The sequence below is a fragment of the Oryzias latipes genome, chromosome 5 (assembly GCF_053564925.1).
Source record: "Oryzias latipes strain Hd-rR chromosome 5, Olatipes_Hd-rR_3.1".
Lineage (NCBI taxonomy): Eukaryota > Metazoa > Chordata > Actinopteri > Beloniformes > Adrianichthyidae > Oryzias > Oryzias latipes.
The window spans coordinates 20,766,161-20,788,738 of NC_136241.1; the positions used below are offsets into that span (position 1 = coordinate 20,766,161).

Below are 22,578 nucleotides of genomic sequence, written 5' to 3' on the forward strand. Positions count from 1 at the left end.
ATGACTCAAAATTCAAATGAAAAAGCAATACTTCAAAATGCTTTTTCATTTTATACTTAAGAACCGTTTATTCTGTGTCATACTTAAAACGAAAATGCAAAGAGGGGATTGCATTTGTGTTGTCACATCCACCCTGCGAAAAGTGTCTCATAATTCAATTCCACTTCGCATTTCCAGAGGGGAGGCGGGGCGATGACGTCAGTGCTCTCTGCGTGTGTCCGGCTGCTAAGAGGCACAGTCATGTCTAGGAGCAGCTTTGTGTCAGCGGCAGGGGAGATGGCTTTGTGACGTTTATGCTCCCCTGATGATTGTACACAGCTTCTCAGGACTACGTAGCAGTATTTCAAGGGTTAGAGAAATGCTGTGTTTCAACTGGAAATACAGTAGGTAGAAAAGTGCTGAAAAAAGTTTCTGGAAATTGGGACACCCTTTAGAAATTGTAAAAGATTTGAGTAAAATGAAGTGTTTTTGTATGTTTTAGCCCAATAACTTAAGTATGAAGATGTATATGTATGCGCACATAAGTGTTTCTGTAACTATACGTGCACGTACACTTGTGTTTTTACAGGTAGGAGAAATAGAGAAAATCATTTGTAAAATTTCTGTCATGGATGTACACTGTTTATTTTATTATTATTTTCCCTGATGTGTTGTTTGTAAGGGAGTTTTGGGGGTGGTGTGGGAGGGTTATTGTGAGGTTTCATGTGGTTAGGTCTGTATCATAAAACTTCTGAAAATAAAGTTTATTGAAAATAAAATAAAGTGAAGAGTTTAGACCAATGAGATATAACTCATTGGTTTAGACCCAAATACACGGAAGAGATGAAAGCAGCTGTCAAAGTACCGTCTACTTCCCTTCAGAAGATCAAAAGACTGATCGCCTTCATGCCAGGCTGCGTTAAAGATAAGACTGCAGAAAATATCTGTCAACACATTCAATAAAAAAAGCCATTTCATCATTTGAACTCTTTATTTAAAAAAATTGGCATTTCAAGAAAAGAGATAAAATACAAAAGTGATAAGGACACTAAAGAAACAGAAATGTGAGTTATGAGATTGCTTCCCTCCTAAAGTCCCAGCTGTCTTTATGCTCAGAACCTTTTCATCAAAAAAAATTAAAAACATTCCCCCTCAGGAAAACAAAACTGTTGGATGAGATGACGGAGAGCTCCGATGCAGTTGGACCCCCCTCCCCCTGGATTCAGTCTGTGGTTGTGCGGCGGTACCAGAAGCGGGCCCTGAAGTCGTCGCTGCAGGTCATGAAGCCGGGGTTTGTGGGCGAGTGGACGATGCAGCGGACGATGTTGTTGTGGCCCAGAGACAGCAGGTTCTTCCGTTCAGCCGTGCGGGAGTCCCAGCAGCAGAGGCTGATGGTGCGCTCGTCGGGCAGCAGAACATAGTCCTCGGTGTGGTTGAACACGCCCTGGGTGCGATGCATCTGACGGCCACTCAGCCCCGCACCTGGAAGGAAAAAACTTAAATGAATGAAGACACAAGGCTCCAGTTTTTTTCTCCCTTTCTGTTTCTTTCTTACCTGTGTACTTGACCAGAGTCCGGCCTGTGGAGATCTCCCAAAGCTTGACCACCGAGTCTTTCCCACTGGACAGGACGTACTTTGAGTTCTTGGAGAAAATGGCGGAGCAGACTTCCGCCCCATCGTGTGCCTTCTCGAAGGTGGTCACGCAGCGGTTGGAAACGCCGTCCCACAGTTTGATGCTGCCGTCCTTGCTGCAGGAGACATAGCTGTTGGCGCTGGGGTTGTAGCTGACCCCGCTGATGGTGTCCGTGTGCTGGTCCAGTGGGTTGCAGGACACAAAGCACTGGAAGGTGTTGACGTCGTAAAGCCGCAACGTCGGGTGCTGCGTTCCCACCAGCAGAAAGTCCCCCGAAGGGTGAAAGGAGATGGAGCGCAGCATCTCAGCCTCCTGCAGGGAAGCAGAGAATTTATATTCTGTGCTGTAATTGTTCCAAAACCCAAAAGTGGTACACAATTTATATAATCCAGGATCATTTTAGAACATATAGGGCATATAATCTGGATAAAAAGTACCACAAGGTGAAAACAGATCGTTAGTTTTTTTTGCAACTGTTTTATGAATATGACAGGGACACCACAGCAGCTAGATTTGCAGTATTTTGTCTCAACAACGTGCAGATTGCTGAGACAACCTGCATAACAGCACCCACAGCTTTCAGACCAATCTCTCACTGATCAAAGCATGTACTTTAAAGATTTTTTTTAACCCACATAGGTGTTAATCAGGTCTGTGTGAGGCACTGGTTATGTTTACAAACACCAATCTCATATATACTGTATATATATATAGATATATATATATATATCTATATATATATAGATATATATATATAGATTATATATTTTAGCCAAAATCAGAACGGAGCAGAGCAGGGAGCTTGTGGCCTGCCGTTGTAGTTTTTACATCACAATTACAATTTTTTTCCAACTACAAATGCATGATTCACAACGATTTGAATAAAGAAATACTCAGAAATGCAATTTTAGGTTTAATTTTCTTCATGTATGTCCTCCATCATTGGAATACCGCTGCAAGAACATGTTAAAAACACCAAAAACGCCATTTTCATTAGAGTGGGTCTATGATTAACCTAAGAGAAATCAGTTTAAATATTCAAATGAACAATGATAATCAAAGATCTCGGTTTACATGACTTAACCTGCCATCCTCCTGGAGAAAGCAGATGGTAATCTGGGAATTTAAAAGGATGTAAACACACACATACCAGTGTAGACAGACGACAGCAGCAGGACAAAGACTTTCAAAATAAAGCTGATATGTAGGAGGATCTGACCTGGATGTATTTGAAAGCTCGTTTTGCAGAAGGTTTGGAGTAGTCAAACAGCTTCAAGGTGTAGTCCCGGGACCCAGAAGCTAAAATCTGTTCTGTGGGGTGGAAGGCCAGGCAGGTCACCTCATCGACGTGGTCATACAGGGTTCGGATCACCGGGTGGTTCTCCATGTTCTGCTGAGCCGTCTCATTCATCATCACCTGTTACAGACACAGGGAAGAAGTGTCAGGGCAGAGACGCCCACAGAGCCTGGGATGCAGCTCTCCCCGCCCCGCAGCACCTCGATAGGCATGGCGCTCTTCGCCAGCATCCGCTCTGTATCCAGGATCTTGATGGACGCGTCGGCGGAGCCAGTGGCGATGAGCTGGCCGTCGCGACTGTAAGTGGCCACCCGGCAGGGCCCCTTATGAGACGTGACGTAGCAGGTCTCGTACTCCGACGCCTCCGGTGACATGGTCTGGACGTCCGCATCAAACTCCATATCGATGCCGACCCCCGGCGCCACTGTGTCTGAGCGTCCGATCGCGTACTGTACGGCGCTGTCATCGTTCTCCATCCCTGCAACGGAAAGCACATCCTGCTGCAGCCAGGGCCCCCGTCACCGCGATCCCGGGACCCGGAGCGGCTCTTACCGATCTTAGCGAGCTGCATCAGCTGCTCGGAAGGAGACACGACGTTCTGCGGCTTGACCTCGTTGATGAGGCTGTTAGCGATGCTGGTATATCCGTCATACAGCAGTTGGCTAATGATGAGTTTGTAAAGTTGCTGTCGGTCCTTCAACGTTGGCTTGGGTCGAAACATCTTGCTTCTCTGCCGCGGGTCAGTGGACACTCAGAACCGGTGAAAGGTTAGCTAAAGCAGCTAACAACGTTAGCTTCGAGGCTGATGATCATACAACAAATCGCACAAAATTACACCAAAAGACACAAAAATTAATCAGTTACATGTATAACATGAAACGACTGAGTGTGCGGAGTTTGCATTAAACTAACAACGAGTTTATGTCCCCAAACTTACATAAATTTTAACTTTACAGCAGTACATGCACGCCATGCAAGGGCTCCCAGCAGCAAGTCTGCGTGCTACGTCATGACGCAAAACAACAGTCATTGGTTTTTCTTCTTCTCCTTTTTGGTTGTTCTGCTGCTGGCTGACATACAAAAGCAATACTGCCACCTTCAGAATTTCTCCAGTATGACATCGGTATATAGTTTAAATATTGAGTGACATCCGAAACTGTAAAGCAGACATTCTATATATAAAAAAACGCCCCTCTCACCCTTCCGCGTGTGGTTTCTCACGCAAGCTCGGGTCCTCTGCCAGAGGCCTGGGAGCTTGAGGGTCCTGCAGTATCTTAGCTGTTCCTAGCACTGTCCTTTTCTGGACTGAGATGTCTGAGGTCTTTCCAGATATCTTTTATAGCCACTCGCCAGCTTGGGGGTTACTGCCCCGAGTGCTTCAATTACCACAGGCACCACTGTCACCTTCACTTTCCATGCTTTCTCCAATTCTTCTCTGAGTCCCTGGTATTTGTCCAGTTTCTCATGTTCCTTCTTCCTGATGTTCCCATCGCTTGGCACTGCCACATCCACCACAACGGCTTTCCTCTGTTCTTTATCCACCACTACAATGTCTGGTTGGTTCCCCATTACCATCCTGTCAGTCTGGATCTGGAAGTCCCACAGGATCTTTGCCCTCTCATTCTCTACCACCTTCGGATGTGTTTCCCATTTTGACCTTGTGGTTTCCAATTTTCTTTAAATTGAAAGATGCATTTGTAGTATTTATATATATATAGATTCCAGAAATACTACAAATACATCTTTCAATTGAAAGAAAACAGAAAGTCACAAGGTGAGCCAATAAGAACCTTAAAAACTCTAGCTTCAAAGAGTAGATCAGAAGTCTCAACTTGATGATAATAGTACTTTCACCTTAACAGTTAATGAAGGAAGGCACATATTTACATGTTCAGATTAGTAGGATTAATAGATAAATTAGAACCCTCTTTCACAAAGGTATTTTGTCTCTGCCATTCCCTTTCAAACTGAGATTGATTTATACATAATGTGACATGGAAGAAGGTATTCTCAAAATAATTATCTTATTTCTAATGGAACAAAAAGTATCCCACAAACTGCTAAATGTATGTTTTTGCCCTTAAAAAACATTTCTAAAGACAGTTAAATTTAATCAAACTGTATGATGTGCTTTTGTGAACAGTTTCATGAAACTGTAATTTATATAATTTAGCATGTTTTTCGATATTTCCATAACACAAAATATTTGTGATTTTGTTTGTTGTAAATGTACACGGCTAAATTTTACATTCAAAGATTCCTGTTCTAAAAAGGAAAAAAGGGTTGTTTTGAAGTGAAGGTCGTGTTTCTTGAAGTGCATTTATTTTGTCAAAATGCTTTAAAAAAAGAAAATTTGAATTTCAAAGTTATAAATATATACATTTTTACTTACTATTTACCATAATTCTCTGGCATATCTTTGGCTTCAATGTTTACCTGTTTTTGCAAAGTGTCACATAAACATTTTCTAAGAATTGAATGTTGTCAGTATTTAAAGTTTATAGACATGCAGATAAAACTTTTTTTTGCTAGCTTTGCTGAAATAGTTTGCATCCACAGACAGCATGGTGGATTGTCTCTGCTGTTGGTTTTTTTCAGAAAATGCTCAGTAACCCTTGTGCTATCCTAGGCACTTTACCATTGGGAGATGGATCATACAGACCCACTAGACAGTGCGCTGAACCATTTTTCTTCTATGATTTGTGATCTTCACTGGTGTCCATGGATTACATGAAATCTTTCCACCTTTATCCACCTTTGTAATGGTAGGGAGAACACGTCAATGTAAGATAGCACAAGGGTTAATGCATTCTGTAACATTTCTGGAACAAGCAGCACATTGAGAGTTAAAGTCATCCGTGGGCCCAAAAGTCTCTGAGGTTCAAAAATATATTTGGCCACTGTCTGTGCCTGACATACAGAGATTTCTCCAATTTCTTTGGATAATGTCATTCACTATAAACAAAGAGATTTGTAAAGCCTTTGTAATAAGACCATTAAAATATTTCTTTCAAAGTTTTTTTTTACTGCCTGTATAAACACTTTTACAGATTGGAGAGCCTCTATTTGTCCTTACTTTTAAGTGACGCTGCCCCTTTAAGATATTTCCTTTAAAGCCAATACTGTTACAGGTTATTAGCTAATCAAATTAGTGGATAGATGTTCTTCCAACCAGACTTTGTTTTCAAGTATTGCTTTTGTTTGTAACCCCTGTTTCAGCCATTTGAAGGCCTGTGGCTGCATAACATTTTGGAAAACTAAAAATTTTGTAAACACTTTTTACTGTTATGCATACTGTGGTACCCACATTTTTATGTTTAGTGTTCTGTGAGTTTAGATCTACTGTTGATAAAAAGAATGAGAAGAAATCTGTCTTTTTCCAAGTGATCCAAATGGATTTTACCCGCTAGAATGAACTAATGTGTTATACCTCTGACAGATTATCACTAAAGAAGACCTACAGCTGACATCAGCCATCGTGACAGCTTGTCTTATCAACATGAAGAATAAAATGTTTTCCTGGCTACAACCAGCTGTAAAATGTCACTCAAGTAGAGCAACAAGAAAACATACAAAAAAAACAATATGAAAGTGCTGCAGACCGTTTCAGTTTAAATTTAGGTGAGAAAATCCACATTTTTACCATCTAAAAAACAATGCGCACATGCTTGCACAGTCCTGCAGGCTTTTGTGAAGACACTGAAAACATGAGTGGTAGGAGGTGTCTTGTTGCCATGTCAACAAAAATCATACTCTGTGTTCCCTCCTGCTGTTGCCTTGGAGATGATCTGAAGTCTGTAGCTGTTGAAATGATGTAATAATGATCTGGTGTCTTTGAGCTGACACGATCTGATATTTGCAGGGTTGATCTCTCAAACGGAGGTACAACAAGTGAGGATTGCACAGAGACGACCCCTTTAAATGAAACGTTTACGTTTTAAAGGAATTAAAAATATGAGCTTGAGGTAAAAATTGTGGGTCACGAATAAAGTTAGCCAGTAGCTGCTCTTAATCTTTCTTAAACTAGTGTTAAACTACAGATCCTTCAAATTTATCTTTAGGACTTTTTACTGATTTAGCAAGCAGCTCAGGTCTGATGCTGGACCTTTGGTAACTTCTTACCAGAGAGAAGCTACATTAACTTAGTATGCTTGATGGTATGCAAACTTTCATCGCTGCTGGTTGAGATTTTAGGCCCAGAGGCAAACAAAGAATGTAAAAAAACAACAACACAGTTTTTGTTTTTAGTCAGTAAAATTTTCAAAAGAATTGCCAGATCCTGAATTTCAACTCCATTTCTGGGATTGTCTGTATTTATGTCAACTGCTAAGTTTACTAGTTTTTTTTGAGTGAAAAAACAGAATCTATTTTATCTTTGCATTTGGCAAAAAACTATTACATAACTAGTAAAAAAAAAAAAAAAAAAGTTTTTTAAACCTTCCATTACCACATAATAAAGAAAAAAATACTTGAAAAGGCCTTCAGAAAACCAAATGGTGTCAAAATACTATTGAAGGATGTAGAAGAAAAGATTTTTTACAATGTCAGGTTTGATTCCATTGGCACCTCCACTTTGTTTTGGAAGTGTGAAAGAATAATAGAAAAAAAACGATATTTATAAAGATAAGTAAATATATCAATGGGTATAAAAGCTGTAAACATTTGGGTCAATTTACCTAATCAAATAAAAAAAAATTCAAGTAAATGTGAAGGATAAACGCTCTCTTTTTAGAAAATACAATCTTTAAAACATTTTTTTTATTAATAATTTTGAATTGAATTGAATAATCTAGATAATCTACATAAACAGAATTAAGCAGAGTAAGTTCTGTTACCTGGAATAGTCACTTAAGTGGATGTTAAGACTGTTAAAGTGTCCAACTAATGAAAAAGATTCTAATCACTTGAAAAGTGTGTCAATATTCAAGTTAAACCCACTAAAAGGTTAAATATCAACCAAATACGCTTTGATTCCAAATTGCTAGTGTTCACAATATACTCAATATGTGCATGATTCTTTAACTATGCCAGGTCTTTATTATGTATTTTTTCATTCCTTCATCTTCTAAACCTGTTTTGTCCCTTTTGGGGTCATGGGGTTGCAGGATCCTATCCTGGCCACACGTGGGGGAAGGCAGGGACACCCTGTACAGGTCGCCAGTCTGTTGCAGGGCCACAATCACACAGCCATGCACTCTCACATTCATACCTAGGGACAATTTAGAGTAAACAATGAACCTATGAACCATGTTTTTGTGGGAAGAAGCCAGCGTCTCTGGAGAAAACCCATGCATGCACGAGCATGCAAACTCCACACAGAAAGGTCCATTGATGTTCTCTGACAGGTCCCAGGACCCACCCTGGACTTGAACCAGTGGACTTCTTGCTGTGAGGCAAGAGCGCTAACCACTGCTCCACCGTGCAGCCTGTAATTCTTTTCAAATGTAGTTAATTCTGTAAAAAAAAAAAAACTCTTATAAGTGAATTACGTCAATGTTGTATTTTTTCCAATAATATTTCAATTTGCTATTTAGGGCGGCGCAGTGGTTAGCGCTCTTGCCTCACAGCAAGAAGGCCCCTGGTTCAAGTCTCGGCTGGGGGACCTGAGCCAGAACATCAATGGGGGGCCTTTCTGTGTGGAGTTTGCATGTTCTCCCCATGCATGCGTGGGTTTTCTCCAGGGACTCGGGCTTCCTCCCACTGTCCAAAAACGTGCTTCATAGGTTAATTGGTTATTCTAATTTGTCCCTAGGTGTGTGATTGTGGACACTCTACCCTGTGACAGACTGGTGACCTGTCCAGGGTGCCCCCTGCCTTTGCCCACAAGTGGCTGGGATCGTCTCCAGCAGCCCCATGACCCCAAAAGGGTATAAACGGAAGAAGATGGATGAACGTTTCTATTTAAGTAAAAATAATCGTTTATGAGGAAGTTCTTTGTCAAGATGAAAACAAATAAACACTAAATTATCTCAAATGAGGAAGAGGTTAATTCCGTTTTAACAGCTGCAGACTTCTTGTCGCTCCTCATAAGGCCTAAATGAGCCGGTCAGCTTTGAACAAGTCTGTACCAAAATCCTCTCTTGGATGTTGTTCTGAGCACCGTTCTTGGCCTGAGCTCAGTAATCTCATGGCCATAGAAGAGTATCAACAAGGTGTTTTTTTTTGGTAATGTAATAAAAGAGAAATGTAGATGCCTTTTTTATTATTCAAGAGTTTTATCAGTGAAGATTATTTTATGCAGAATGATTTCATTCCAGAAAGATTTAGAAAGGGTTATGTGGACTTCATTTTTTGCTTCAACCTAAAAAGCCATTTAGATTAATCAACAATAATGAAAAACAACATTTCTTCTGAGGAACACATTCATACAAACAAAATTCTGTCATTCAAACATTTTTAATGGGCACCAATAAATGAGGATCTTGAAACAACATTTAAGGTTTGTAGTTAATAACTGTGAATTTTCATGGTTTTAAATCAACCTTAAATCAATACACCTCCTGTGATACACTATGTTGTCAAGACTAACTGCTCTTACACTCTTCATCTTCCTTAATGTGTTTCTCCTTTCTTCCTCACTGGTCTTTGCTACTTTATGCCTCACAACAGCCACCTCTTCTACTCTGTGGTCTTTAATGTTTCCTCATTCATCAGCTCTTCAGAATTCTTCCTGCATCTTTCCATCCCACTTGTGATGTCTGTCATCCCTGTCCTTGATCGCCCTAACGTCTTGCACATCCCTCCATCTGTGTTTCTCTGTCTTGCCAGCCTGCACAGTTTCACCCTTTCCTCCTGGAAACCAGGATAAAACACCTGAAAACATCCTAACATTCAAAGTTCCTTTTGTCATTCCAACACTCCTGCCTTTTTCCTCTTTCTGCAAATGAACACGCCTCCCTCCTCTCATTCTCTGGTCCGATTTCAATTGTCATGCTGTAGGTCAACAGCACCAGTCATGGTTGTTGTTAACCTGGACCATGACAGACCCATTTTAAAGGCTTTGTTCATGATTTGCATTATTGATTCAGCTTTGGTTTTACATTATATGCCCTTCCTGAGACAACCCTCTACATTTCCCTGAAGAGCAAAAGCATTGGATTGTGCCCCCATGTGGTTGCATTTATTCTTCAACCCATCATACATGTAACCCTTGTGCTATCCTAGGCACTTTAACATTGGGAGTTGGGTCATCTAGACCCACCAGACAGTGCGCTGAACCTTTTTTCTTCAATGATTTGTGATCTTCACTGGTGTCCATGGATTACATGAAATCTTTCCACCTTTATCCACCTTTGTCATGGTAGGGAGAACACGTCAATGTAAGGGTGGGGTCATCTAAGATAGCACAAGGGTTAAAACAAAAATTAATGAGAAAACCTAAATTTATCTATAAAAAATAAAGAAAAGCAGAAGCAGAAGCAAAATATATTTTGTGTCCCTTTTTTTTAAAACAAAAAGACATTTATTCAAATTGTGCATACTACCATTTATTAACTATACCTGCTTTTTGTTTAGGTTCCTTAAAACATCCATAAATGAAAATATCAGACATTTTAAAGACTTACTCCAATAAATATTGTGGTTTTGGTGTTTTTAACATGTTCTTATGGCATTTTTATGATGATAGATAGAGGACATATATAAAGAATATTGAGCTAAAAAGTGCATTTCTGAGTATTTCTTTATTCAAATCGTTTTAAATCAGGAGCTGACAAAAAAAATGCTGTTTTAGAAAAGCTTGTAAGGGTGATGTACGAGTTTCTATGGCAAGCCACAAGCCATAAGCCACATCTCCCTGCTACACTCCATTCTGATGCATCCACTTGCAGACAAATAGATCCATGTATGTCTTCGATTTCCTCGTCCGAGCTAACATCTGGCTCTATATTTTACGACTGGATAGCTTCAATATTGCTCGCCATTTTTGTTGCTCTGGTAATGCTAGAATGGGGGTGTGAGAGGCTGTAAGCTAGCGGGAGAGCATGTAAACAGATGGATGACAGTAAGTGGGGTAGGCAACAGTCCCGCCCACAACTCAGAGGAGAATTTCTAATGAACCACTGTTGCTCTGCAGAAACTGTGTCCTAAAAAAACTTTTTAAAAAGAGACCAGAAGATAATCGCAGTGGGCCTTTAACTATGCCTGCTTTTCTTTAGGTTTCTTAAAAGATCCATAAAAGGGAAACACTGACCTTTAAGTGAAGGTATCAGACATTTAAACTGAGCCAAATTTCAACTTCATTAGAGAAATGAATACATTTCATTTTTAATGCTTCTTTTTTTGGCTTACTGGAAAAAACTGCAGTTTAGAGCAAGTTTAGGAGCATTTCATTGATAAAAATACATCTTCTATCTGTGTAAAACTGAGGAGTACAGGATGGATTTCGTTTCTCAGAATCAACAGTAAACACGGCAAACATGCAGGCACAGATAAATGAGTCTGTTTTTAGGAAAGCACCAGTGTTTCAACATGTGAGAGGGTGAACTGCTGAACCCGTGCAAAAGGCTTCATGGAGGAGGGAAACCAACTCCAGCTCATCCATTTGTTCTGTAACTGAGAGTGGAGCCAGTGCATGTGCTACCACAGCAGCCTGCTGCACCATGTGGGCGTTTGATATGTTGTGTGGGAGGAGGTAGGTGAGGGCAATGAAGGAATCAGAAGTCAGGTGCTCCCTCAAAGACCCACTCGGCTTCTGAACGTGAGTTTGCTTGGGTAGCAGCTCCTCATTTGCCTCCCATGTGTGCTGTAAGCACAGCACACACGCCTATTTGTATGAGTTTTTTTGTTATTGTTCTTTTCAAATTGTCCTCCGGAAGTCTTTGTTTGACAGACCACACACCCACCCAGCTTGCTCCCTCCCTCCACGCTCTCCTCTCTGCCTCACCACTTCCAGCCTGCATCTCGTTTCTCATTTGCATTTCTTCCGCTTCCTTGTGACGAGCGAGAGGTCGTGTTCTAAAACTCAGAGCAGCTCAGGCTGGTGAGGAACAGCCTCGGCAGAGGGGGCTCTCACCACAGTTGTGTCACTGATCTGAGAGCACTGAGACCGGTGAGTGACTTCTGCTTTACTGCCTTGTCTGATGCATCAAAGTTGAGCTCAGTGTACAGTTTTGTGATGTGAGCTCACTTGAACTGTGCTATGGGAGTGTACAGATGTTTCCTCTTTTTAAGTTTTCTTACTGCAAATCTAGAGAAACAGAGTAAACAACCGGAAGAGATCTGAACTTGTTGAAGTGACTTACTTTTTCAACATGACCTCTTGGTCAACCCACTCGGGAGAATCATTCTTCAAAAGAAGAAATGACAAACACATCACTATGGTTGTGCTTCTGCTCTGGCTTCCAGCATGCGGAACAATATGATAGGTTTTGCATATCTGCAAGGAAGTGAGAGCTTGTTTTAGCAGGAAGGTGCAGCGCAGGTCATGCTGTAAAAGTGAAATACATGCTCACATGGCAGTTTGTTGACTGAGAACTCCATCAACTAGGATCAGATCAGGAGTTTGCTGATTTATAAAACAGTGAAAAGTTTCCATGCTGGATGAGATTGAGGTGTCAAAGCTGCAGAGGGGTGCTCTCTGTGCGCCTTCTTGGTTTATACCCAGTCGAACTCGCTTCTAATATGCAGCTTTCTATCTTTCCACGTCTTTACACTTTGATGGGATTACCAGATCTTTTCTGCAGTCTGCTGACGGATGCTGCAGCAAATTTGAATGGACACATTTTATTCAAGAGAATCTGTGTAAATACACAGGATCTCACTCAGCCTTCCTTTGCTCATCTGAGCCTGCCTGGGGGTTTGCATGTACCTCACAAATATTTTCCTGCCTGCATCCTTCTAAAGAGTGAGACACTCTGCCCCAACACTGACAACAAAGAGGTTTTTTCAGTCTGTATGTGCTGAGATGACTAGCATCATATTCCAGCTTAATACTAAGGTAAATGTGTTTTATTTTTTTGCTTTGCTGTATTTCATCACATTTACACTGGGAGGCGTTTTTTTCCAAATTAGATTAGTTATTCTAGTGAAGGATGCAGCGTTTCCGCCATCATTAACCAGTTCAGAGCATCTTAGTGATAAACACTCAGGTCACATTTTGCTCTTTTAGAGTGGAAAACATCCCCCCGCAGACTGATCTGATCAGAGACAATACCAAAGCCTAACACAAACTGTTCTTCTCCTACAGGTAATAGAGTCTCTGGTTCATCGCAACGGCAGCAGTTACCATGGAGACTAGCAAGCCGACATTGGCAAGTCTTCCAGTGCATATCAGCTCTGTCGCAACTCAGGCAGAGAAAAGGATGGCTGTCCAGGCTCCATTGACTGCACTGTACATACACCCAGTGCCTGCTTTGCCGCTGCAGCCTTACCCCCAGCCTCCTGCCGCTACAAGCAGGGCAGCGGGAGCAGCTCTCCATCTGGCTGTGCCACCACTCACCCCTAAAGACAAACTTCCCTTTTTGACTCTGCACATTGCCAGTGGGCTGCAGCCTCAGCCTGCACAAAATCCTGCTTCTCCTGCTGCAGCCAGACCCAAATCGGCAGGAAAGCATGTGTGCCCCCACTGCGGACGGGACTGCATGAAACCCAGCGTCTTGGAGAAGCACCTCCGTTGCCACACGGGGGAGCGACCTTACCCCTGTACCACCTGTGGAGTTTCTTTTAAGACTCAGAGCAACCTGTACAAACACAAACGAACCCAGGCCCATGCCCGGCTCTCCTCTGAGTCAGAGCACAGCAGCTTGGACAGCTCCAGAGAGACTTGCACCTCCAGTTTGTCTCTCGATGAGCGTGAAGAAGAGTCAGCCAGCATGGAGAAAAACATCTCTCCCCCTGTGACTGAGATCTCCACCCCAGCAAGTAGCGCTCAGGTTAGCTCTGTACACATCCAAGGTGTAAGTGAACACAAAGAACAAAATACAAAACCTGAGGAAAAGGCTAAGCAAAAGATGCCAAGTATAGATCCACACCTGACCAGACATCTTCCCCTTCAGAGACAAGAGGCCATGCTGCTTTCTGAGCGCTGGGAGCGCTCGGTCTCGAAGGGCAAATCCCAGAGTCATGAGAGCACAGACTCTGGCTTCAGTGAGAGCAGCGATCACTATCCAAGCCCGAGGAGTAGTTTAACAGACCACAGCATGGACTCCCTCAGCAGGTCTTTCAAGGAGAGCATGGAGGAAACCACTAGCCAAACACTGCTGACTTCAGAAAGAGGAGAACAGGAGCCTAAAGCTACAAGAAGAGAGCAGGAGCAAAAGATTCTAGAGGAGCGGATTTCCAAGCTGATCTCTGAGAACACAGCTGTTGTGGAGGACAAACAGCTAGCGCATGTGAGGCCCAGGAAGACAGTTTTGTCCAAGCAGGGCAGCATTGACCTCCCCATGCCGTACACCTACAAGGACTCTTTCCACTTTGATATGAAGATTAATGCGTCTCAGAAAGCTGGGCTTTTACAAAAACACAACAGGGCCGGATTGTATGGTTCTGTTCCCACTCAGAGTGCCTCCTCTGTGGATCATGCCCGCGTAACACGCAGCAACTCCCTGCCTTTCAGCGTTACCCTCCTGCAGCCGGAGACAGGCGGTCCGTCCCCCTCCCATCACAGTGATTACATAAGTCTCGCTCGCAGGGGAAGCTCTGGCCAGATCAATCCAACAGGTTTGGCAACAAAGCCTGTGAACCAGCACTCATCCACCCACCGCACACTAGTCCGGCAAACAGCCGTAGACTGCAACCACGCAACAGACGCTCTCCTCACAAGTTCAGCTGTGGAGGAGGCGTGCGCCGGCGCCCTCAGCTGCGATGGAGATGCTGCTGAGGTAAACAGCAGAAAGTTCCGGAGGAAGAAAGCACAGAAGTTCGCATATAACAAGTGGTACATGTACGGAGGAGGAACATTTAAAAAGCTCTACAGTGCAGAGCAATGTGGAGATAGCAGTCCTTCAAAAAGCAGGAAGTGCTCCACAAACCCAGACAACGAAGCTCTCCACTGTTTACAGAAAAGCGCGTCTGTGTTGGCAACAGAATCTGTGATAAACTTCACAGACAGCAAGGGAACCTCCATTAGGCTTCCGCTGGCTTCCTCTTTGGATTTTAGTCAACAAACAAGTCCACTAGATTCTCAACCCAAGAGAAACGTGTCGTGGTTACCAGGGACACCACCAATGAATGGATCTTTGGTCAACCCAAACACAGGAGCTGGGAGGCAGATGGATGCTGGACCACAACTTGACTCCACATCACAACTCTTTGCTCCCCAAAACCCCTCTGACAGGAAGAAGCAAAGAACAGAAGTAAAAACAGTTTTACCCATGGATGTGGAGGGTGACCCCAAAAGCAGCACCTCTGCCCCGGACACCAGAACAGTTCTTCTGAAAAACACCAATCAAGAAAACCCAGAACTTTTTAGGATGAGGGGAGCTCTCCTGGTGCCATCTACGGGCAATTCTCACGCACCGCTGGTGGGAACCTCAGGAGCCACACCCATCCCGTCTGTTGTAAGAAGCAGCTTCCTGCCCAAGTACCAACTCAAGTTACCCAACGTTTCTGATTCCAGTACCTCACAGCCAGTGGAGGAGGAATCCAAAGCAATGGAGGACTGCAGTCCCAATTCTGCTCCGGCGCCAAATAACAAATCCTCAGTTGCAAAGAGCGACAGTATTGTTTCATTTCAAAGCTGTGATGCCAGCAGAACACTCTTCTCTTTACCAGACCGGCATGCCTGGCCTGGCACAGTTACAGCTCTCTGTCAGGCTTCATGTCTCACAAACAGTTCACTGTGCAGCCTGCCTGCTGTGCACAGGCAGTTTGCAGCGACCACGATAACCACGAGCTGTCTCAAGGATTATCAAAGAGGATTGAGCTGCAGTTTGAGTCATTCTTTGAAATCTGCTGCGGTGTCTGCAGCGTCACCCTTACCTCTCACACCTGCACCTGCAAGCTTGTCTTCTACCGCAGCCACCCATCAAACGTCAGCAGCTGTCATCACAGCTCATCTCAGTCCTCCACCAACTCACAGACCACCATCTGACAGCCATGGCAAGCTGGCAAACTTTGAATCAAACTCTCCAGCTGCGCCCTATCTCTTAGCACCTTCTGCCCACGCCCAGCCAGCTCCGAACATATTTCACATGCACACAGCAGACCTGCAGATCTGTCTTCAAATCATCTCTGACGAGCAGCTGGCTCTCATTGAACACCAAATTGAGCGTCCAGCAGATGTTGGTGTGCCACAAAGGCAAAAAGCTTCCGGGCCAAACTCTGTTGAGGGTGAAGCTCGAGGCCTTGTCGCAATAGAAAACAGAAATGAAGAGGGGAACCACAAACCCCATCAAAAGAGAGGAGAACGCTTGATGACACCTCACATGGAGACAAAATCATCTCAACAGTCAACCATATCTGTAAAAGCAGGCCTGGACCTGACGGAGCAGGAGAACACCACTCAGGGTTCAGCTTCGGCAGCATCTCCACACAAATACAATGCTTTGAAGAGAATCACAGGGATCTTTGCTGGCTCACCAACTCCTGCTTCACCCACAAGAGGACAGTCAAGAGGCGGCCAAAGCTTAGAGGAAAAACAAGCCTTTTCTTTGACATATTCTGCTGAAAAGCAGCTTTTATGGAGGGTTGGTGAAAGCCTTGCAGTCACACAAAGTCCTTCAAAACAACATGAGAACAAAGGGATTTCTCTTCTTAACAACTCTGTGAACCACAACAGAATGACAGGGGTAGTTCTGGGGGAGGAAAACCATCACAAACCTCAAAATCCAGGAACCCCATGTCTCCATGAAACAATAAAATCCAGCAGTGAAGCTTTGGGCTTTGCAAGCAGGTTAGAAAGTGGAGATCGCCTCAGTCAGGGTGGAAGACAGCTAAACCCTCAGAGGTCTGTCAGCAGCCATCAGTCATCACACACAGATCAGAGTTCACAGAGGGATGCAAACATCCATCACCTCAGACTGACAGACAGATCCTCACCTTCACTGCAGCTCACTGCTCCAGGATCAGAAGAGGCAGTCAATTCTGAGCCGCATCATAAAATGTTGGGTCAGTTTTCCTCTCCGCCTTCTAAAACTCACCTGCAGGGATCCACAGAGGGTGTTTTGAGCACAGGCATCCAGCACCCAACACCAGGTAAATACAACCTTCTCCATGCAGCTCATGATGGAGCTGGTGCACAGTAACACATTAGATCCTACCAATAGTAATAATCTAGATAAAGAGTGCAAAAACAAAGAGCTATGCTGGTGAAGCTGCTCTTAGGTTAAAGATTTTACGTCGTTCTGCCCTGAGTTTGTACGGCATGTCGATCTATGAAGGGTTTCAGGATGTTCACCCTTGTATTGGGGAAAGAGTTAACTCTTTTATCATATTTCTCAAGGTTAAAAGCAAAAATTAAGGCAAATACCTCAACATAGCACTAATGAAAAAAAACAAAATATGACTAATAGGGCTGTAGAGATTCATTTTAACAATGATTTCAATGATAGTTTGTGTACATAACATGTCTCAATCCAAATGGTATTTTCCAGTATTGATGCTATCATTTCATTTTGAAATTATTTTATAATGCTATAGGTAGATTTGATGAACAACTTGCCTCAGACAGATTAATCTTGTTAGAATCGTAGGAATATAAATTGATTAATTGATAAAGGCAATTAATTGTTTCACCCAACTAAATATCTGGGTTGACAAAATGACCGCAAAAAAAGAATCTGGTTGAGTTGGTTTTACAAGTTTAAATTTCAGAGTCAAAAGTCAACAATATTTTGTGTGAGCCAAAGTTTATTTAGAGTTTTCAATGAAATCTGGAAATACAGGTGTCCATACCACCAAAGGGAATGATAAACTCATTTATAAATCATTACTTGTTGTCAATCGTAGCAGTCAGGATTCAAACTCCTAAAACACATACCTGTTGTGAACACTAGAGGGCAGCAAATAATCACCTTTTTGATTTTGATCTCAATAAAACTGTTTTTTTTAAGCTATGTCAAGAATTTTTATAGAAACGCAGTAATGCTGAGCTTTTCTCTACATCTGTTAAATCTGAAGTCAAAGTGTCTTACATGCTATCGGTTTAAGTGCAGGTTTTATACACAAGAATATTCAATCCACAAAAGACTGAATTCTTCTTCCAAGTCACTGTAATTTAAGAACAAACTTCCCTCTAAGTTGCAACTCAAACTTTTAGAAAAAAACCTCAGATAAGATTAATTACAACAAAATTGTAATTGGCAATAATAATTTGACAAAAGAAAAAACTCCCCAAAGTAAGTTATCCTTCAAAAGAAAACACATCACACTTGTTTTCTGTGTTTTTTTAAATACTTAACAAATCATCTGAACCTGTTGATTTTTACAAAATATACAGGAAATGCTACTTTAACCCCCAAAACTCATATTTCAATATATGTGATGCAATTTGTTTTTCTTATAACCTCATTTTATTTTGCATAAAAAAGTTTCACATATCAAAAAATAAAAATTCTGAAGTCGTCCAAAGTTCTGGAGCTCCTCCCAGATTACTGTGGAACCCCCCTCCACGGTCAAGGAAAACTCCCAGGCTGGAGCAATGTGAAGGTGTCTCTCTATGAACATTAAAACAGGTAACCAGTCATTAATAATTCTTCATACAAACCAAATCCCTAATATAAGCATACAAAGAGGAAAGGAAAACACAGAGGAGCTGAAAGATGTGTTTAACTCTGAAAAATGTATACTCCAGAAGAGACTCATTTTTCCTCAGAATAAAAACTTAAACATCTTGAACCAGTCACCATCAAAGGACTCTGAGTCAACAAAGCCTTTAGCAGATTTAGGGTGGTTTTAAACCCAAAAATGTTTAAAACAGACTCAGATCCTGTTAATCTGTGAGATAAACTAATAAGCGTTGAGAGTGGACGGCTCATTCATCACTTTATGGAGGCTTTGGTTTGTTTGTGTTGCTTCAAGGGCTTGGTCAAGAACATTCGCTGGAGGCTGGAGCAACTGAGGGAGAGCTGCAGACACGGGAACATGCAGGAACTCCTGTGGAGCTGCAAGACACGGACCAGAGATCAGTGGAGGGCCGGCGGGACATGGAGGAGCAGGGTGGTCGGGGGGTGGTTGCAGAGGACCACCGCAGAGGAATGTGGACGGGGGAGGTACCAGGGTCTGGATGCAGACATGTGATTGGAGCACAGATGCAGGTGAGCTTGGGTTTTCTCAATTTTACAGGGTAAGACTGTAGCTTTTCGATTCTGATAAAACAAGAAGAAGTGAAGTTGAGAACATGACAAGAAAGATAACTAGAAATGCATATCGACTCTTTATTAATATATTAGGTATATGAAGATTAAATCTAAGAAGAAACGTCAAACAAAAACCTAACACACTACTATACCACACAATACACAATTTAAGCTTTTAAGGCTTCAAATTTTATTTGGTTCTCCAAATGCAACACCCTCACTACTTCCCAAAAAAAAACCTGTCAACAAGTACTTGTTCATATTAAGCCCACACACACGTACACGCAAACACACGTACACACACATACACTGCATCTATTGATCGATCAATCAATTGACAGACAGACAGACAGACAGACAGACAGACAGACAGACAGAGATATAAAAAGAGGTTAATAATATGTAAGAAAGCAATTTTTGAAATTGTATTAGATGTTTGGGACTTTTTCTTAATTGTCCACATTGAGTATAATATTAAAAAGTATTAACATGTTTAATAAAGAAAAAACATTAACAGTAACTTTGGGTGGAAATAAACTTATATTCCCTTTTTCAAAACAGGCAGATGACAAAAGGGTCCAGGGGAACTCCTTTAAAATCCCCCAGCATCTTCAGCAACTATCCCAGGCAGAGTCCGGAACACAGCGTCCTCAGCAAGCTCCAGACAAACTGAGTAACCTCCACTTTCCTGCCAGTGGTGTTCACACAGATCTTTTGAACCTGCCATCGTTGGAAAACAGCCATTTGTTTACACCCCAGCAGAACTGGGCAAGCAGCACCATCCACAGCCAACAAACACGGGTCTTATATGAACCAGCTTCAAGTGGAAATATGATAGCCAAGGTTAATTCATCAGAAACACAAACTGTTTTTGCAAGAACTGAACCAGACCTTCAAAAAAGTCAAAGTTTCTCACAGAAGCAGCTCTCTCTCAGCAGACTCCCCTCTCAGCAAGGAAATACCACTGTGGGTCATGACAACACTGCTGTGAGCTGTCAGTCACATGTAAGTCATACATTAACTGCCCCAGGAGGCTTCAGCAACTGTGGCCTCTCGCCTGAATCCTTCGTGTTTTCCTCTGCATCGCTGAGCCAGGTTTCTCAAGTCTGCAGAGCTGCTGCTGGGCGAACAGGAGAGGTCCAGCCTGCAGAAAACAGCCAGAGTCGATCAACACTCTCTGCATGTCCACTGCCTGGAAAGACCCGGGACATGACAGACATGACACCACAGGACAGCAGCAGGGAGAGCACAAGCTGTGGTGGAGTGGAAGGCAACAGCAAACATCAGTCTGCCTTCCTGACTGGGCTATTTCATGGCCTTCAGGCAGCTGAGTGTCTGAGCGCAGTGAGGCCTGTGCAGCAGAGCTGTCAGGACACAGACACCAGCAGCAGTGATGATGAAGGAAAGCTCATCATTGAGCTGTAGAAGAAACACAAACACACATCATAGGACGAGAGGTTTTTCTCAAAAAAAGAACTGAACAGAGGAAAATCAGAAAAGAACCGCAGGATAAACACAAAGAAAAAAAAAAGTATCCTATTTGTGTTGTTTATTTTGAGCGTCGAAGATGAAACTCCTACAAGGGAGGGGCAAAACTAAAATGTTTCCTATCAATATGATTTTACTTGTTCATGGTAATTTTTTAAATCAGTATTGTTTTTGACATTTTCTGCATCAAAGTGAAAAAAAGTTAAAGCTTTAAACTCAGTTTTGTGCAGATTCAATACAAATGCCAACACTTCCATTCTTCCTTGAAGCCACTTTAAAAACTAAAATAACTGGAGTAATTTCAGTTCATCAGGTAACCACTGGGTGGCTTCCTATACAGCATAACGAGTTCCCATTCGCACAACATTTAGTTTAGTTTGCGAAAAACTAAATTGGCAAATATAGACCAAAATACATTGCGTTTGAACAATTTGTGTGAAAAAAAAGTTTTAATTTTTTTTAAACTATCTACGTTTTCATCATCAGAACACAGTGAATTCTTAGTCTTTGTAAAATGTTCGCATTGATTACATTTTTACTTTCTGTCCATTTAAAAAAAGAAGTAGTAATCGTAGTGTCTAAATTGCTTTTAAAATCCAGGGAACTGGATGATCCTGCACTATATAGGTTTTTAATCCTTATGGAGGAGGGAGGGAATTTGGACATAGCGATACATTTAAGCTACATTCGAGCTACGGCGTGCGTTTACCACTTTGATGAAAAGTCTGTGTAAAAGCGCGTAAACACGGATCTGGACCAGCCTTTTTTTTATTAGCAAGGGAAAAGTACCGACTTTAAAATGTTGGCTGCCAGGTTAAACTATTTATACTGTGTTTATCCCTGAGGGCATCAGCTTCTCTCAGTTTTCTGGGAGTGCCTCAGGGGAGAAACATCTCTGAGATCTGTAGTCAACAGGATGCCCCCCCCCCCCCACACACACGCACACTTAAGATGTGGCTGCTCTCATTGGCTATGCAGGATTAACATGAAACTTTTGCTTCATCATAAATTTATAAATCTCCAAATGACAATTTCCTTATAACAGATTTTGTTGAAAAAATTGTCCAAATAATAGATTTATTCCACCTGCTCTATTTGGACTGAACCAATGAGATTACTTCCAACCCTCAGCCAGTGCCGTGACTTTGCTTTCCTTCCCACTATGACATCCACCCGTAAAAACTTCCCTCCAGACGACACCTGTTTCTGTGAATCATGCACAAAGCTGCCAAATATTCATCAAGTCAATGTGTGCTGTCTATTAGCGAGGGAGGAGTTGGCTGGAGGAGCCATCACCTCCATGAAAGTCTTACTTTCATAATGAGTCAGCAGCTGTGAACACGACTCAGGAACAGGAAGTCTGTAAATAAATCCAAATCTGCACAGCAGTCCACACTGACTCAGCTGTCACTCCACAGCCTATTAATGCTCACAAAATACTTTTTTTTTCAAAGCTGACAAGTGAATTTGCAATGATATTCACATCCATCTGTTCTGACATGTTTGATGGGATAAACCGGTTGTGCTGTCTGACAGTAAAGAAGAAACATGCTCCATTCTGTGTTTAGTCATGCTGCAAGGTGACTTTGTGTTGTGTTTCCAAATGTAAAACGGTTTCAAGTCTTTATAATATTATTTGGCTTTATATTACATCATAATGTGGAGACTGAATGTATGAAATTATTGCACTCTTGCAATCTGACTGACAGATGATAATCTAACAGATTTTGTTTTCTGAAGCTGTTTTTCATCAAAAAGCTTTTGAAATATAAAAGTGTTACCACTGTTTGGATCTATTTTTCTGTCACATTTCACCCTTCACACAAAATGACATAGTCATCATTTAAAATTCAGCACCAAAAAATCAAAACACTTATGACACATTTTTAGAAATATTGTAAAAATCATAAAATTAAAATTATAAATATAAGATAAGATAATACTT

At 42.0% G+C, this 22,578-nt stretch overlaps 2 protein-coding genes across 6 annotated transcripts; one reads left to right on the forward strand and one right to left on the reverse strand.

Moving 5' to 3' along the window:
* Positions 1-951: 951 nt before the first annotated feature.
* On the reverse strand, positions 952-15,966 carry cstf1 (cleavage stimulation factor, 3' pre-RNA, subunit 1). 2 transcript variants are annotated; one of them, XM_011475176.3, is made up of 6 exons: positions 15,829-15,966; positions 3,463-3,712; positions 3,111-3,388; positions 2,833-3,030; positions 1,535-1,925; positions 952-1,461 (listed from the first exon to the last, which is right to left on the reverse strand). In XM_011475176.3, exons 2-6 carry the CDS (start codon positions 3,629-3,631, stop codon positions 1,202-1,204), a joined length of 1,296 nt encoding a protein of 431 aa, XP_011473478.1. In that variant the 5' UTR covers positions 3,632-3,712; positions 15,829-15,966; the 3' UTR covers positions 952-1,201. The 2 variants fall into 2 exon arrangements, with proteins under 2 accessions (XP_011473478.1, XP_004068943.1); XM_004068895.4 differs by lacking the exon at positions 15,829-15,966 and adding an exon at positions 3,848-3,990.
* Positions 11,789-22,419, forward strand: znf831 (zinc finger protein 831). 4 transcript variants are annotated; one of them, XM_011475182.4, is made up of 6 exons: positions 11,789-11,959; positions 13,097-17,043; positions 18,868-19,103; positions 19,707-19,988; positions 20,084-20,150; positions 20,241-20,378. In XM_011475182.4, exons 2-5 carry the CDS (start codon positions 13,137-13,139, stop codon positions 20,120-20,122), a joined length of 4,464 nt encoding a protein of 1,487 aa, XP_011473484.2. In that variant the 5' UTR covers positions 11,789-11,959; positions 13,097-13,136; the 3' UTR covers positions 20,123-20,150; positions 20,241-20,378. The 4 variants fall into 4 exon arrangements, with proteins under 4 accessions (XP_011473484.2, XP_011473480.2, XP_078803592.1 ...); XM_011475178.4 differs by having other exon boundaries at positions 19,707-20,150; positions 20,241-22,419; XM_078947466.1 differs by having other exon boundaries at positions 20,084-20,267.
* The last annotated feature ends 159 nt before the right edge of the window (positions 22,420-22,578 follow it).

Coding starts and splice junctions, on each gene's coding strand:
- cstf1 (XM_011475176.3), bottom strand. CDS start 3,631: ATGTTTCGACCCAAGCCAACGTTGAAGGACCGACAGCAACTTTACAAA. Junction 3,031..3,110: donor AGAGCGCCATGCCTATCGAG/GTGCTGCGGGGC, acceptor TGTCTGTAACAG/GTGATGATGAATGAGACGGC. Junction 1,926..2,832: donor GAGCTTTCAAATACATCCAG/GTCAGATCCTCC, acceptor GCTTCCCTGCAG/GAGGCTGAGATGCTGCGCTC.
- znf831 (XM_011475177.4), top strand. CDS start 13,137: ATGGAGACTAGCAAGCCGACATTGGCAAGTCTTCCAGTGCATATCAGC. Junction 17,044..18,867: donor CATCCAGCACCCAACACCAG/GTAAATACAACC, acceptor TGTTGCTTCAAG/GGCTTGGTCAAGAACATTCG. Junction 19,104..19,706: donor TGATTGGAGCACAGATGCAG/GTGAGCTTGGGT, acceptor TTTTCAAAACAG/GCAGATGACAAAAGGGTCCA.